Source organism: Lissotriton helveticus, chromosome 1_2, assembly GCF_964261635.1.
Source record: "Lissotriton helveticus chromosome 1_2, aLisHel1.1, whole genome shotgun sequence".
Taxonomy (NCBI): domain Eukaryota; kingdom Metazoa; phylum Chordata; class Amphibia; order Caudata; family Salamandridae; genus Lissotriton; species Lissotriton helveticus.
In genome coordinates, this window is record NC_136058.1 from 79,330,746 (window position 1) to 79,347,777 (window position 17,032).

At 41.0% G+C, this 17,032-nt stretch overlaps 1 protein-coding gene across 2 annotated transcripts in view; it reads right to left on the minus strand.

The window, feature by feature from the left end:
- The window catches only part of LOC144807767 (interleukin-12 receptor subunit beta-2-like), a 762,710-nt gene that overhangs the window by 411,176 nt on the left and 334,502 nt on the right, over positions 1-17,032 (minus strand). For both annotated transcript variants that reach the window (XM_078673425.1, XM_078673424.1), the window contains exon 8: positions 7,460-7,542. In XM_078673425.1, coding sequence (XP_078529551.1) covers positions 7,460-7,542 — 83 coding nt within the window. The remainder of the gene's footprint in view (positions 1-7,459; positions 7,543-17,032) is intronic.

Genomic DNA, 17,032 nt, shown 5'->3' on the forward strand with positions numbered 1-17,032 from the left:
AACGGTACCCACTAAGCGCCTAGGTTGTAATTAATCTGACACAAAAAATATTTAACTAAAACTAATAGCAAGATTGTGTCAGAAACCAATATAATTATAACGATAGAACAATGCCCAAAAGAATTTAGATTTTTATGATCATTAAGTTACCCAGCAATTATGGGGTTATGCACACTGTAGAATAAAGAAAGAATGATAATGTCTCAACTGTATAAAGACTGTGTCCAAATGTATTAAATGTTTTTAAGATGAGAATTAACATTTAATGATGTCGAAGTATAGCATTTAAGTCGATCAGATGGATAAAGTGTGTAAAATGCTATGACTAAGAAAGAATAGACTCTAATATTGTATATCTTTATAGGGAAAAGACAAAAAACCCTGACAGAGACAGACAAACTGAACTTGTCTTGAAAAAGATGGTGTGAAACACTCAAGCCATCGAAACGCGTCGACGCATTTACCTGTACAATCCTATGAAGCACACTTCTGTCAATCATCAATTATTTGAAAGTGTATGACATCGTGTGGCTAAAGAATATATGAGATGTACAAATATTAGTGACAAATTCAAGTCATACAACCCTTTCTGTCTTTTGTAAATTATGCTGGTCATAATTGTCTCATTGTGTTGAATGTGATTCTATTAATGTTCTTGTATTGTGGGGCACTAAGAATTGAACATAAGTTTTAATGTTTTTATTTTTAAGATGTATTTTTAATAAATATTCAATTTATACATAGATTTACGTTGGTATATTATATTGTCACATCTTGTGTTTTTAAAGAAATCACGGTCCAGGGAAATTTTTCTTTCCATTGGTCTATTCCCATGAAGGGCATGGGCAGTACTTATTTGAATAAGGACGGCCTCAGTCTAGATTGCAGAGTGGGTAAAAATATATGCATACAAAGCCCTGCACAACAAAGGACCAGCATACATCAATAAACAAATGACTTTCCACAAACTAATCAGACACCTGCAATCCTCCTCCCTTTTCCTCATAGACACCCCCGGATCCGCCCATCCAACAGCGTAGGATGCTCCTTCTCTCACCTGGCGGCTAAAGCCTGGAAAGACCTTCCTTGCACCTCAGGAACGTTGCATTGCTCTGACAATTCGGAAGAGTACTCAAGACAGCACAGAGAAGCAGCTAGCAGCTTCAGCACCTTGAGACCCTCATTGGTGATTTGCTGCGCTGTATAAATCATGATTGATTGATTGACTGAAAAGGAACTGGTGGGAGTGCAATCCAGCACCTTTGCTATTGGTGTAGACTACTTGCAAGCATTCATCTCAGCACTTTTAGTGTCTTTGATTTACTAAGAGCCTTTGTAGTCTACATGTTTGTGCCCTTCTACTACCTTCTTCGAATAATGGGCATTCATCATGGCAGGTCCTGCCTGTCACTGCATTAGCAACACACAGCTTCTTAAACACTAACCTAAAGATTGGCATGTGGATACAAGAAATAAAGACATTTATACATTTCCGAGAAGTGTTTCTAATGAATGAAAAATCCTACTACATCGGTTGCAAGAACCTATAAAAACTAAATATTCAGAACAGACATGTGAATTTATCATCAATTTTGTTCAATGTCACTGGCATTCGTGCTCTCCTCAGCTCTGTTGCAAAAGCTTGTTGTAGGAAATTAAGGTTATTGATTGAGAGAGGTGGAAGCCCTGCAACAACCACAATTCTTGCCAGGGTGAACCACAAAAGTCACTAAATTAACCTGTGCTTAACCCTCTGGTAGTTTGACACAAAAGCAGTGAGGCATAACTTAGAGGCAATGTGTTATTTATTCATGCAGCACACAGACAGTAATAAAGTTGAAACAAAAGAAAAATCCCAAACCTATTGTTACAATTTCCCGAGTAGGCTCGCTGTGAGACGCACGAAGCGCCAACGAAACTAACACTCCCAGCATGCTGCAGTACTTCCGGGGTACACACAACATGTTTCTGGTGTGGGCGGACTCTTAAGGAAATTCGGCATGGCCGGCTGTCGCAGACTATTCCTGGTCGTTCGGGGAAAGACGCCGGTCTGCACACGTTTCTTTGAGGTTCTGATAAAGGTTCCTTGGCACCACTTTCTCTCAAAGGGTTGACAGTTCATCTTGGCAAGTTTGGTTTGAGGTTCGTACGGGTGAAGAAACCCACCAAACCTAACTTTGTGTCGGTTCTCTGGCTGGCTTTTTCACATTGGCTAAAGGAACCGTTATCTGAAGAGCCATAACCTTTGTCCTTGGTTTTCTGCCTTTGGAGTTCAGCTGATTGCGCAAAAAGGTTCAGACAACATTTTGGTTCCTATATATTTGGAAGTGGCATAACTACGTGGGCATATATTCCTTACTCTTGGAAGTGAGGCAACTGCCCTTTAACTTTTGTTTCGTCTTGAATCTCACAAGGATGGTTATTTCACAGTTTATGTGTTACTTGGAATGCCTTTGCTCCCTGAGAAGCTTTGTCTAAGGAATTCTGATTAATGGAGCATTATATAACAAATGCTAAAACATGATAAAGTATCAATACTTTGACGTTGTTACATATGTTTTCTATTTGTTTCATGCCTAGCTACTAACAGGGATCTTCGTAGGAGTGAGGTCCACACCCTGTGATGAAAATACAGGCAAACTATTTGATATGTAATGAATTCAACTAGAATTGTTTGTTTGTCTTAAGGATACTCACTTGTGAGTAATACTATATTTCTTCCTTATATACACTGATACCATGCATTCCTTCTGGAAGTAGAACACAGAATGTTTGCAACACTTTTCCTGTGACTATCGTACATTATGAACAGTTGTTCCTGTTATTTTCTTTTACAGGTAAATTATATGGTTAGGGTGTGTAGGATGTAAGCTCAGTCATCTGTCTTTGAAAAGTCCGAAGATAGTAATAGCATGTTCTTATAATTTTCAGATCTCCCTCCCTGCTGTTCCCTTCCTATCCTTCCCTCACTTGATCCTATCAAAATGCTGTGCTATTACAGCATACAGAATTGAGACGATCAAGAGTTGGACCCTTTTGTGCATCACTCCAATCCTGAGGTACAGGACTGCAGATGACACCTATTGAGAGAAATAGATTAACATTTAATAAATAAAATGATACAGAACAACAAAAATCCAATCAGTAGAACCAAAGATATTCAGTTTTAAAGTTTTTTATGAAAATAGAGCCTAAAAGCAAAAAGCATTACTTGCAGTCATCTAGTTGTGCTAGACTACGGGAAAGTCACAAGTCCAGGTCAACCACGGTGAATCGAAAGCTAGATACAGCTAAAAAAGTTATCTTTTCAAAATCCGGAGCAAAGCGTACCATTCACGGTGGAGGAAGCAGCAAGGAGCATGAGGAGCTGATTTGCTTGTGGCTGGGTCGAAAATGAGGAGGAATGGTGGACAAAAGAACATTGAGGGTCAAAACTAATTTGCATATGGCTGGGTACAAACTGGGGTGGCATAGTGGGCAAAAGAAAATTTTTGGGAAATGCTACCCAGAGCAATTTTCCATCAACTTATGTATGTTTACAGCCCCTGAGTTAACACCTGAGCAGCAGAGAGAGAGTAGAGAGGTGTTGGGATAGTTTTCTAAGCTCTTCACACTGACATTAGGGATGACACATTTCTGTGTGCAGGACATGGACACTGGGAACAGTCTGACAATGAAGGGATTAATGTACAGAATGTCTGGCCAGGTTCAAGGATGCGTTATGGCAGAGTTTGCCAAGATTTTGCACCTGTGGGTCATTGAGAGATCTTGTAGTCCGTGGTCTAGTCCTGAGGTGCTAATGCCAAAGCAAGGGTCTACTGACTTGAGGTTTTGAGTGTACTATTGAGCCCTCAATGAGGTGGCAAAGGCTAACGCCCATCCAGTCCCAAGAGCAGATGAAATAGTGGATCAGTTAGGTGCAGCAAAATACTTGAACACCTTTTATCTGGCCAGTGGCTACTGGCAGATTGTCTTAGCACCTAGTGCCTAGGAGACAACTGCATTTCCTACATCACTGGGGCTGTATCAGTTTAGGGTGACTCACTCAGGGTTGAAGAATGCTCTTGGGACTTTTCATCCACCTGTTAACCCATGTTCTTGCAGGGCTGGAGGAGGGGTTATGTGGGCCTACCTGGATGACTCTGCTGTGTTTAGCAGTGAATGGCAGGAGCACCTAGGACACCAAGGACAGGTGTTGGCAAGGATACAGGAGGTTAAACCTGTCCATAAAGACAAATAAGTTTCAGGGCCTAGGCCTAGCTCTCCTGTGCGCCTGCACAGCTCTTCTTCCTCCTTGTTATTCTGAGTGCTTTCACCTGTTTTTCCCTCATTTTTTACTGCTTTCTCCTTCCTTCCCCCCATGATTTTGCATGCTTTTTCCTGCTTTTGCCTCGATTTGACTGCTTTCTCCTTCCTCTCCCCTGTTTTTCAGATTGCTTTGTTTTGCTTTTGTCTCATTTTTCACTGCTTTCTCCTTCCTTTCCATCCTATTTTTCTGAGTGCTTTCTCCTGTTTTGGCCTTGCTTCTTACTGCTTTCTACTTCCTCTCCTCACATTTTTCTGAAGGCTTTCTCAAGCTTTCCCTTAATTTGTCAGTGCTTCTTGTTTTTTTCCCCCTTTGCCGCTCCTGCCTGCTCGTTTTCCTGCCTCTCACCTAGTCCGGTCCACCACCCCTACCTCCTCTTGCGACTTACTTAATGGAGGCCGCAGCGCAACCCCATTGAGCAGGTCCCAGGCCCATCTCTCCCATGGCTGTGCTTCCTCCCCGGCCTTCCTGAGTGCTTTCTACTGATTTATCTTGTTTCTGCTTTACTGCGTTCTCCTTCCTCTCCCCTGTTTTCTGAGTCCTTTCTCCTGCTTTTGCCTCATTTTTCACTGCTTTATCTGCAAAGCAGCTAGGATCTCCAGCACCTTGGCACTCCCACAGGTGATTTGTAGTGCTTTATGAATCCTGATTGATTGAATGAGGGGGGTAGTCTCCTGTAGTATACTGTGTGCATGAGGTGAGGAATGGGAGGATCCACCTGTTGGATGCTAAGATTCAGTCATGAGTTCCCTTGATACTTTTTTTTTACATCAACATACTACTGTGATACTTTTTAAATAAATAAGATGCACATCTGTTTCTTTTCATGCGGATGCATTTCTGGACAATTAAGTGCCTTTACAGGGTCAAACCTAATTCTCATTGCATACTTGTCAAAGTCCAAATGTACCTCTGGTCATACTGCTCTCCGGGAGTACCAATGCTCCCTTTCCTTTTTCCCTTTTTCCCGGACAGCTTATGTTCCCAGCAAATATCGATCAGACGATTGTCCCAAAAAAAGTATCAAGAGAACACATGTTCTAGAATATTGTGTTTAGTATATGTATGAGGCATTGAAAATAATGTACAAAACGAAAAACTTAAGGATGAAAACAAATGAGATAAACAGGTACATGCATCATTGAAATGTTTTGCGATTCCTTAATTTAGCGAAAATTTACAGATTTTCGCTAAATTAAGGTTCCTGCATATTAACACTTCAGATTGCGATCGCAAATGCCATTTTTTTGCGAATCGCTATTTTAGCGACTTCCTAAACGCTTGATGCATGTGCCTGATAATGAAGTAATGAGTATTTTGTGATTTATAAATTGTTAAATTGTTTTGAAGTGAGCAGTGCATACTGCATTCGAGTCGATGGGCTTGCTATAGAATGTATGTCATAGACTCTCTACACATATCCAGTGACTTTCACACAACCCCACCTAGAAAGACCCCAGTGATGCTTACAGGCCAAGAGCTCCCTTTAGTGGAATTTTTCATAAACTTCTTCCTAGTAGTCTTGTTAAAAAAATTCTAGGTGCAAGGTAATTAGTGCGTCCCTAGCAATCATGTAATTTAACAGGGAAGTGGTAATTATGCCAGCATGTCTTCTCCTTCCATATATTCTGGGCTTGATGATTTAAATACTGAGGGCCAGGACCAACTATATTATTTTTCTAGATTAATCTGTACCTCTCTGCATTTATGTATATTAAAAATAGGTGCTGCTTCTGTTTTGAAACGTTTGTATATTTAAGGGAGGTAACCAGTGCAACGTGTCAGCCATACATTTTGATGTCATAATGTGAGCAGCATGCTCACATCACTACCTAAAGCGTCACCGCATGTGCCGTGCAGAGCACACCATGCCACCCACAGCATTAATGCACAGGAAAACATCAACATCACCCTTCGATCTCCCTTCTTAAAGGGAACCTTGGTGTTTGCTAGCAGTAAGCAGGCTTATACAGCACAAGGAAGTGGAAGGAGGACATATTCATTGAAGGTATGGCACAGCGGGATCCTTGTAAATATATATTTTTCCATATAGAATCCTCCTAATTTGCTTTCAATGACAATTAATAAACCTTCCTTGTGTTCTGCAGTGTCCTGATAGGTGCCTGATTGTAAGCCAAGGGGCAGAACATTTGATTGCACCAGTGAGACTTCTGAACATATCTTTCCTTACATGCTTTGAAGTGACACCGGTCCTGGGAGTGTGGAGTGTATGTGCCCATTCCCTCTCATTTTGGGGGGATTTCCTCCTTTTCTTTCAGATATACCGTTACAACTATGAGCTCAGAAGTGGACAAATGCTAGTGACAACAAGGAATTTGATGATGAATGCATGTGTCTGTTTTTATTGTATAATATTTAAAGTTTCTTGCAACCAGAGATGTTTTTCCCTAATTAAGTGCACCTCTCTTAAATGTATTAGGATGAATCTTCTGTCCACATACAATTCTTTAGATTAGTGCCGAAAGAAGCAGTATGAAAGACTAGCACAGTGAGTACCCGTCTTCCCGAATGTCCATGATCGAGGGTAGGCAGGAGAAGGGCAGAAACTATATGGGATCTTAGTAAATCCCTTCATAACGAGGTTGCTCTTTAGCCATGAGGAAAGGGGTAATAATAAAATGAGCCATTTTCTAAAGACTTATACATTTTTTCAGGTCCTTTGCTCTTTACACTGAAAGACTTTAGTGGTGTTCACAAGGCGATTTCTTTAAAGCAGTGTGACTCAACATTACTTGCACTCTAAAACGAAAACCCTATCATAAGAGCTCCTTTCTGAGCCTGCCATAGACCAACACATAGCTGGTCACGGCGAGGGGGATCTGATGATGAAGCATGCCACTTAATGTTGTTGAGGGTTATCTGACCACAACAGATCCCACATAAATTCTCACTGCCCTAATGTAGCCTCTCCTCTTCCCAGCTCTACTGAGGGTCAGTGTCCCAGTACTCAAAGAATGCCTTCTTTCATTCCTTTCTCATTCTCATTCAATACAAACATTAACAGCAAAACACCACCCACAACAGCAATAAATGAGTTTCTCAGATCTGAATTTCACCCTTTCATAACATGAATGAGGTATCTGATCCATAACAGGAATTAGTGAGTGACTTTGAAATGATGGTACTTCATACCTTTATCAGCAGGGTCACCTCCTGGGTACCGTTAGCGTATATTTGACCAAAACTTCTCCAGGTCTCCAGACTTTCTGATGGTTCTGAAAGAAAATTGTTCGATTATTTCTAGAATAGATACATGACTCAAGATGTCTCTATTCTTTTTTATTTTAAGCATGTTTTTATTGTTGTGTATAGTACAGGCTTATATCACAACGTGACAGTCTTCCAAATCGGAACCAGCATAGCATCAAATACAATATCTTGGCATACAGCATAAGAGAGAAAGAGTCAGCCATTTGTTGCGCTGTATGGAAGAGAAACAATGAAGGAGAGTAGTACATGCTCATAAGGCATCTACAGGAGCCAGATTCCACTTTTAGAATTCAATTTGAACAACAGAAAACAATGAACTGTATCATCAAATTATGCTTTGCCAATTGAAGCATGGTAAATTGCACTTTATAGGTAGTTGCTTATATCTCGTGGTATTTCCAGGTGTCATGGAACCTAGCGAGGAGTGGAAAGGAGGGGTTTAGGGCTTGTGCTTGGGGGGATGTAGTTTAGGGATCATGCCGAGGGGAATCAAGGTGAGTCCGCAGGTGAGATGAGCTGAATAGGAGGGCAAAAAGGGTAGTGTGTGGTGTGTGATGGTGTGTCGAGACGTTCATGCTCTTAGTTTGTTGGGAAGAATCAGATACTGATAGTAGATAAGTACGTGGGGGTTGCCATATGTCTTTTGGTCTGGGAGATGGATGCTGAAGTGAGCCAAATAGCTCACTGGTGGTGTCGTAATAAGCCAAACTTGTGAACCAGTCTTTAACAGTGGGGGCTTTCTTCTCCCTAGTGAAGGGCAATCTCCCACCTGGCAAGTAGGAGGGCCATCGCTGTGTATCAGCGCATGCCTTTCGGGAGGACTTGCACATAACCCAGTAGTGCAGAGAGGGGGGGTTGGGTTAGGATCCACCCCCACCATTTAGGCCAGGCAGGAAAAGATCTCTGCTGAGAAGCATGCAACGTGTCTACAAGTCCAAGTCATATGCAGGAAATCTGCTCCTACATCATGACATTTGGGGCACTATGGGGATCTGGTGTGGTCAAACATGTGGTGGTCTACTGGAGTGATATATGCATGACATAAACATTTGAAATGAATACGTTTATGGCAATTATTAGGGGAGAAGGAGCGTGTCTGCAAACAGCAGGCAGTCCACATTTTATTTGTCAAGGGGCAACCAAAATCATGTTCCCAACGGCTTCGGAGTGTCTGATAGAACGTATGCAAAAAACATCAGACATGCGTGGTACAGCTTTAACACCAAACGAGTGCCATTGTAGTCATCTAATAAAAGTGTGAGATGTGTGAACTCATCAGGTGCCAAAGGATAAGATGGGATCTGCCCGTGGAGTGAGCTGAAAGGCGTTGCATCACAAAGTGGTCCATGACTGTTGCATTGTTGAAGCGTACATCTGTAGAATTGGAGAGAACATGTCCATCAGGGAAAAGATTGCCAAATGTGCGGAGGTTATAGTGTGTTAAAGCATGTTTAACCAAGGTCTCACAGTTGATAGGAAGCCACGGGTGATCGGCAAATATCAAGGAGGGTGAGTACAGTATTGAGGCTTTAAACTGGTGTTGGAGTTTGCGGCAGGCCCAGCTTGTGGTGGATAAGGGTTGTATATCGTTGAAGTCCAAGGAGACACTCCTCGGTAGGAAAGAGGCTAAAAGTTCTGGTTTGGCCTCGTCAATTAACGGTTTGGTGTATAGGAGCCTGGCATCTTTGTGATAGTAGTGATACGCGTATTGGCACTGTGCTGCTAGGTAATACAGGCGTACTGGGAGGACCGGTGTTTCCCAGTTAATACAGGGAAATTTTCCAGCCCAGATGAGTTTTAATAATAACACTCGTAACATGAAGAAAACAAAATTGATAACGGGAATTGGGATGTTTTGAAATAGATAAAAAAAGCGGGAAAGGACTACCATTTTAATATTCGCAATACATCTCATTATGGATAGTGGTAGATGTAGGCAGCATTCCACCTGCATGGTTAAAGTGACAAGGGCAGTTCAGTTGTATTGCCTGTTCTTTATCATGGTGTAGGTGGATGTCCAGGTACTTAACCTAGCTGTCACACCAGGATAGTGGAAATTCACATTGAAAAGGAGTAGTGGAGGTGGTGGGATTTTGGACCAGTTGAGCATTAGCACAGAATGGCGGCCTGCAGGATGGGGGACAGGTTTTCCTCCAGGTGTCGGATAGGCAGCAGAGCATCATCTGCATAAAGAGATATGAGTAATGGGCCTGGGCGGAATTGCAGGCAGCAGTGCATGTGATCTCGTTGTAAGTGTCAGACCAGAGGATCCATTGCTATGATAAATAGTAAGGGGTATAAGTGGCAGCCTTGCCATCTGCTCTGAGTTAAACGGATTGGTTGAGTTTGTGGGGGGCACCTAGTTTGCGCAGGGTGGCATAAAGGAATGACCATTGTGGTGAATCGAAAGGCTGCTCTGTATCGGGAAGGGCTATCGCGGCAGGTACCTCAAGGGAAATCCCATTGAGCACTGAGAAGACCTTGGGTAGATTTAAGGAGGAGGTGTGATGAAGGACAAAACCATACTGTGCAGGAGATATTATTTGCTCCAGTAGTAGGACAAGGCCATTAAAGAGGTACTTGGTGAGTATATTGTTATCAAAATTTAAAAGTGAAAGCAGTCTATATGAACCGCAATGAAGTGGGTCTTTGCACGGTTTGAGCAGCAGGGTAATGACCCCTCCTCAAAGCGACGGGTGAGTGCCCCAGTAGTTATAGATTCCATGTACATGGCCAATAGTTGCAGCGCAAGGATATGTTTTAAACGTTAATAGAATTCACCTGTAATGCCATCCATGCTGGGGGCCTTACATCCATCTATGGAGTCTGTACCCTAAACGATCTCATCACAAGTGAGGGACTCGCTGAGGAAATGCTGTCTCATGGAGGTACTTGGTTTGGGCCAATACATCATTGGAAAATCTAGTGGTGTATAGGCGTGTGTAGTACCAGAGAAGGGTGTTCAGTATGTCGTCATTGGACGTTGTTCTTGATCCCAAGTCTGTGCGCAATTTAGGAAGTGCCCTTTGTTGGATGAAGTAGCCTGGCCAATGCGCGCCCTGGGCGTTCACCTTCCCCATATCTGCGAGCCCTGGAGTATTTTCCGAGGAACAATACCTCACCGTCTGCCAGGTCATGGTATTGTGCAAGGGGTGCAGTGCACCCAAGGGAGCTTGCGGTTTCTGGCTGTTAATGGCTATCCGAGTCTAGCTCAGATAGATCCTCCTCAATTAGTGCCAGCCCCTTGAGGAGCTCTTGCAGTACCTTGGATGATTTAGAAATGCATATACCCCTGATGAACACTTCAAATACCTCCCACAATGTGGCCTGTGTGGTTACGGAGACCTCATTCAGCCAGAATTATTCTAGCTCCGAATCTTGCAGGTCTGTGCAGAAAAGTGCATCTTGTAGTGCTAATGTGGAGAATCATCATGATCTCTCCCGGACACCCCGAATGGGAAACAAAAGTTTGTGCAAACCGGAGCATGGTCAGAGAGGGTGCATTGCAAGTGGTGGACTAATTCTGCTCAAATGGCCCAGTGACGCAGAAATGAGGCAATAATCAATGCGGGCTCAGGTATTGTGAAGACCGGAGTAGTGAGTGAATGCCAAGGGGGAGATCCCTTCAGGCACCAGGCGTACTGGAGTGTAAAAGTGTCACAAATATAATATAGGGTTTGGAGTGATTATGGTTTACCAGATGGGGAGCTAGCTGGTGTGTTGTGAGGCAAGTCCATGAGTAGATTAAGGTCCCGCCCTGAAATAAGGTGGTCAAAGCCAAATTTGACGTGTTTTGTATGTAATGTCTGTAAACATTTGGTGTCTACATATGGTGCATAGACATTAGTCAGTAACACTAAGTGGCCTGCCAGTGTCCCAGTCACCAAGGTACAATGTCCTTGTTTGTCAATGACAACTGCAACTGGGTGGAATGGGACACTTTTGTAAATCAAAATGCAGACCCCTCTTGAGTACTTACTACAACATGAGAAATAACAGTAGAACCCCAGTGGAAGGCAAAGTTGTAAGGTTGACTGGGTGAGAGGTGGTTCTCCTAAAGAAAGGCAATTTGAGTTCCATGTCGTGCAAGATACTGCGAGACTTGCATACCCTTGCGGGGCTTATTAAGACCTCTAATATTCCATGACAGGAATGTGCATCTTATAAAGTGTGATTCAAGTGTTTGCAAAGGTAACATCAGTGAGTGTATAAAAAGCAATAGGACTGTGCATACATAAAACATAGGTGCAAGTTAGTAGGCATCAGATAACATCATCTTTAAACATAAACACCATCTTGAATCCCACACCACCACCCGCCACCCACACCAGGTTATGGTTGGCCAAGCGAACCCCCAAATAAACAGCCAGGTAAATACAGAAAAGTAAAACAATTAACAGTACAGTGTATACCACTGGGGGATGGCAATGCCACACAGTGAATTGGGGTACTTTCCGATCTCCAAATTAACAGGTTGAGAAATGAGTCTGCAATTCGCGACAAACACTGGAAACAGGATACATTCTGTAGTGCCCTGCGGAGCAGAAGGAGCGTGTCACAGTCAGTAGGCACATGAAAGGTATGTCAATGAAGTTGAGCAAGTACAAATCTCAGCATGATGGGAAGAGGTCCACACTGGCATTAGAATGGGTGGCCCGGGGGAGATCTTTCTCAAGTGGAGTAATCCCCGGAATACTGCTTGCAAAAGCCTTGTGCAGCTGCTTGTGTATCAAAGAAGTGGGGTTCTCGTCCATGTCCACCCTGAGACGTGCAGAATATAGCATGCCATTTCGGAGGACCAGTTTTCAAAAAGAGATTTTTACATCATTGAATTTGCGATGAGCGCCCTGCACAACTCGGGTGAAGCCAGGGAATAATGACATTTCAGCAATCTGGCAGTGCAAGGGGCCTTTTTCATGTGCCAGCTGGAGGGCCTTATCGTGATCACGAAAATTGAGCGGTCTGGCAATGATTGGTCTAGAAGGAAATCCAGGGTTGAGACGTGCCCCAAGAAGCAATGTGCTCTTTCCACCACGAAAATGGATGTGAAGTGTTGTCTGTCCAGTACGTCAGTCAGTAGTTTTTCCACAAAGAGATCCATGCGCCCAGTGTTAGTGGATATCACAAAACCCAAGGGGAGCAGAATATTGCGATGCCCCTGGTCGCTAGGTCCTTTAGCAGTTTCTCTAGTTTCTCCTAGCGGTTAGTCGTTTGAGGTGCCCCATCTTCCAAGCTCAAAACCCTCTACTCGGCCCTGTCCAACTGGGCACTGTGTCTATTGAGAAGTTTGTTTAGGGAATTGAGGCAATTAGCAATGGCATCAAATCTGCCACGGTGTTTACAAAAAATATCGAGTTGCAAATATCGATGTACAAGAATATCGGGTTTAAAATATTGTGACATGGAAATATCGATGTCAAGAATATCAATGTCAAGAATCTCGCTTTGAAGAAATTGATTTTTATAACAGAAGTCATTAATATCGTTTGCAAAATATAGTTGTTTAAAATATTGTTTTTAATTAGTTATGTATCTTAGTATTTATTTTAAATGTATGTGATGTAATTTTTTGGTAAAAGTGTTGTTTATGTTTTTTAATCTATGTGTTAAATTTTTAGCATTTTATTTAAATACATTTTGGGTATTTTAGTTTCAAAGCGGGTTGTGGGTTTATAGGGGAATACGGTGGGAAGTAATTTAACTATAATAAATTAATGATGATTTTTTATTTAATAATGTTTATTCAATTAATATTTGATTGTGTTAATTGTTCTTTTAAGGTTTTTGGGTACATTTTATGTGTTGGTTGTGGGGTTTATAGGGGTAAAGGGTGGGAAGTAATTTATTTTTATTTAATTAATAATGACTTGTTAATTGATATTAATTAATTGATAATAAGTTATATTAATTGTGTAATTTGTTTAGGTGCAGGTTGTGGGGTTATGTGGGTAAAGGGTGGAAAGTAATTTAATTTTAATTAATGATTAGTTGATAATTGATATTAAATAATTCATTGATAATTAGTAATGTTAATTGTGTAATTTCTTAGGCATGGGTTGTGAGGTTATAGGAGTAAAGGGTAAGAAGTAATATATTTGTAATTAATTAATAATTACTTGTTAATTGATAATTAATTAATTGATAGCTATGTTAATTTTTTAATTACTTTTTTTAGGTGTGGGTTTTGAGTTTATAGGGGTAAAGGGTGGGTGAGTAAATTATTTTTTAATTAGTTGGGTAATACTTTTAGTTATTTCATTGAAAATGTATTTTAATTCTGTAATTAATTTTTTTTAGTTTAATTTTTGGTGCAATTTGTGGCGCTTATAGGGGTAAAGGGTGGGAAGATAATTAGGTTTAATGATTATAACTTGTGTTCTAATTATTGTGTTTAATTGGTAATTAAATTATGTTAATTGTGCAAATTATTTTTTTATAGATTTCAGACGTCGGTTTTGTTTGGGTGTGGGGTGGAAAGTACATTAATTTTAACCAATTCATAATAATTCTTTTAGTTATTATTAATTACTAATTTAATAATTAATTATGTTAATTGTGTAAATAATGTTTTGTTAAATGTTGTGCGTGTGCTAGGTGCTTTGTGGGGATTTATTGTGGGAAGTATAATAATTATAATTAATTATTAATAAATATTCAAATTAATGGAAATTAGTTTGTTGATGAATATTTATATTCATAGCGTAAATAATTTTTAGGTGCAGGTTGTGAGTTTAGTGGTGTTATCGGGTGGGAAGTAACTAAACTAAATGTGGGTAATAATGAATGTTTTTGTTAATGAATAATTTCTATGTAAAAATATTTATTTGTATACAATTTTTTTTGTATTTTATATTTATTAATCTTTGTAGATATTTGTGATATGTATTTAAGATTGTGATATGTTTTTATTTTCTAAAATTTTTAGGATGAAATATGTTTTTATTTTATTTTTCAACATATTTATATATTTTTTATTAACTTTGTTTTAAAAATATTTTTATTTTATTGAAGATATTTAGTTTGTTTTTAATGTTGAACAGACTGGAGTGGGAATATAAAATACATTTTACCCCTCCGATATCCAACACTTTCCCTACTGTTGCACTTATTGGAGTGGGAATACCAAATTGTACCCCTCCGCAATACAACACTTTCCCTACTGTCGTAGTGATTGGAGTGGGAATAGTAAATGTATTCCTTCGCACTCCAACAGTTTTGCTACTGTCGTATTGGCTAGAATGGGTACAGTACATATTACTTAGCCGCAATCCAACGCTTTTATTACTGTTGCATTTATTGGAGGGAGATTGCTAAATTTTAACCAGCTTTATTATTTTTGGGTTGTGCGACATGGGAATAGTACATTTTTAATATATTAATTTTAATAGTTGCACAGTTTGCTATAAATATAATATAAATATTATTAGGTTTTTGTTTATTGAAAATTATATTTTTAACTAATAATACTTTTAATGTGCAAATAATGTGTGTTACTTTTAAAGAATTTTAAGTTGTTTAATTTTGTATTTAATTATAACCGTTTACTTTTTAAAGATTTTATGTTAATGGTATATGTATGTATATTTATTTGATTTCATATTATTTAAAAATTATAATATAAATTATTAGTTAAATAACTTTTTTTGCAAGTAGATATACATAGATATAGTTTAATTATTGTATATGTGTGTTTAACTTTATTTAATTACGTTTATTTATTTGTATGTTAAGATATATATAACATATTTTTTAAATTAATTTTACTATTTAATATATGTAATATTTTATTTTATATATATTTAAAAATCGATATTTTATACAACTTTATTAATGACTGATATTTTATTGTTGATATTTTTGTATTTACCATTATAAGTATAGGATGTCCATATTTTTGACATCAATATTTTGGTCACAATATTTTTGCATGGGGATATTTTGAGTGTCGATATTTTGTCAGTGTACCCAAGCCTACCAACAGCATCCTGCTCTGCCACGGGTGAGGATTACGGGATATCAGATTGCCTGGGCTTATCAAAGGCTAGCTTCCGCTACTTAGAATCACTTTGAACCATAACTGGTGCAGGATGGGGAGGAGATTCCTGGGTTAAGAGTAGTAAAGCAGGTCCACTGTGATGTGGTGAAGGAGGCAAGTCACAGGACCAAAATGAGACTTGCAGAATCAGGAGGCGGCAGAGCAGCATCAACAGGAGCCTTCCAACGGTGGCCCCAGGACTGGTGTGCATAATCATGTGGGGGGGGGATATGAACAAATCAGTTAAGACTATGCAGGGGTATATCCGCATGATGGTATGGGCCTGAGGAGGAGGATGAGAGTCAAAGTGGGCTGATGTGTTGCCTGCATTAGTGTTCACCTGGGTTACAGCACACTGCAGGACTCAGGCAAGTGGGGGAAACGAAGGGATTAGTACTGGTCAGGTAGCGGCTACGTATCACCCGTATACTCACCGAATGTCTCTCACCTGAGGCAAGAGGGGTAATCCAGGAGGAAGAGCTTAATCCCAAATTGCTTGGGGTGCACAACAGTGCCAAGGCAGGAGGTGGCACCCCTGTCATTCCTCACAAGGGGGAAGGAGCATCCAGGGGGGAGGGGGCTGAGCCACCCGCTGTGATGATACCAGGGGGAAAGGCTGCACATCACAGTCAATTTGAGGGCAATCCAGGCAGCCTACACATCTGGGGGATCTCTGGGAAAGGCAGCAGCAAGACGGTGATGCACCGCAGTGGTGCTGTGCCCCCACACTGCAGCTTTAATGTACATCAGGGCCTGGGCTGTACCATGCAGTCCTCCTGACACTCCGACTGCAAAGCCCACTATGCCACTCCGGAGGAAACGTGAAAATATCTGAGATAGGTAGCGCAGCAATCGTGTGGGTGGAAGGCAGCCCAGCACCTGGCTCTGCAGGGTCCCAGAGGTCAGAGGGGTTATGTGGGACCAGGTCACGGAGGTTCGCTCTTGACTGTGAGTGCCCACAAGGTTGGCAAGGTGATCCCCAGGTAAGCAGCCTGGGGCTCTTCAGTGAAACAGGGACTTGACAGGGAGACGGGATGTAGGAATTAGTTGTGCTGCATATAGATGGGGGGGCGGGGTGCAGGCAACCTAGTGGGACTCGGCGGCCTCAGAGCCTCAGGCTCATCAGCGGTCCCTGTCACCGCTGGGCCTCTGAGGTTAGGCATGGGTTTCCTTCCAACTCACTGCGCCCCAGTGTCTTGAGCTATCATCCCTGCTATGCCTGGATCATGCACAGCACTAGGGTGTCGCCGATTTATATAGGCAGAGCTGGATCATGTTGGATGCAAACATTGGCCCATTTTTCCAAGGTTGAGCAGCCAGAGCTTCAGTATCATGCGCACATTTTGGTCGGCAGCCAAGCCACGCACCCCCAATGTGTGTATTCTTCGTATTTTGTTTCTATTAGAATTTTCATGTCAAGACACATGGAGGGACGGTTCTTTTGAAATTGTTCTTCAGAT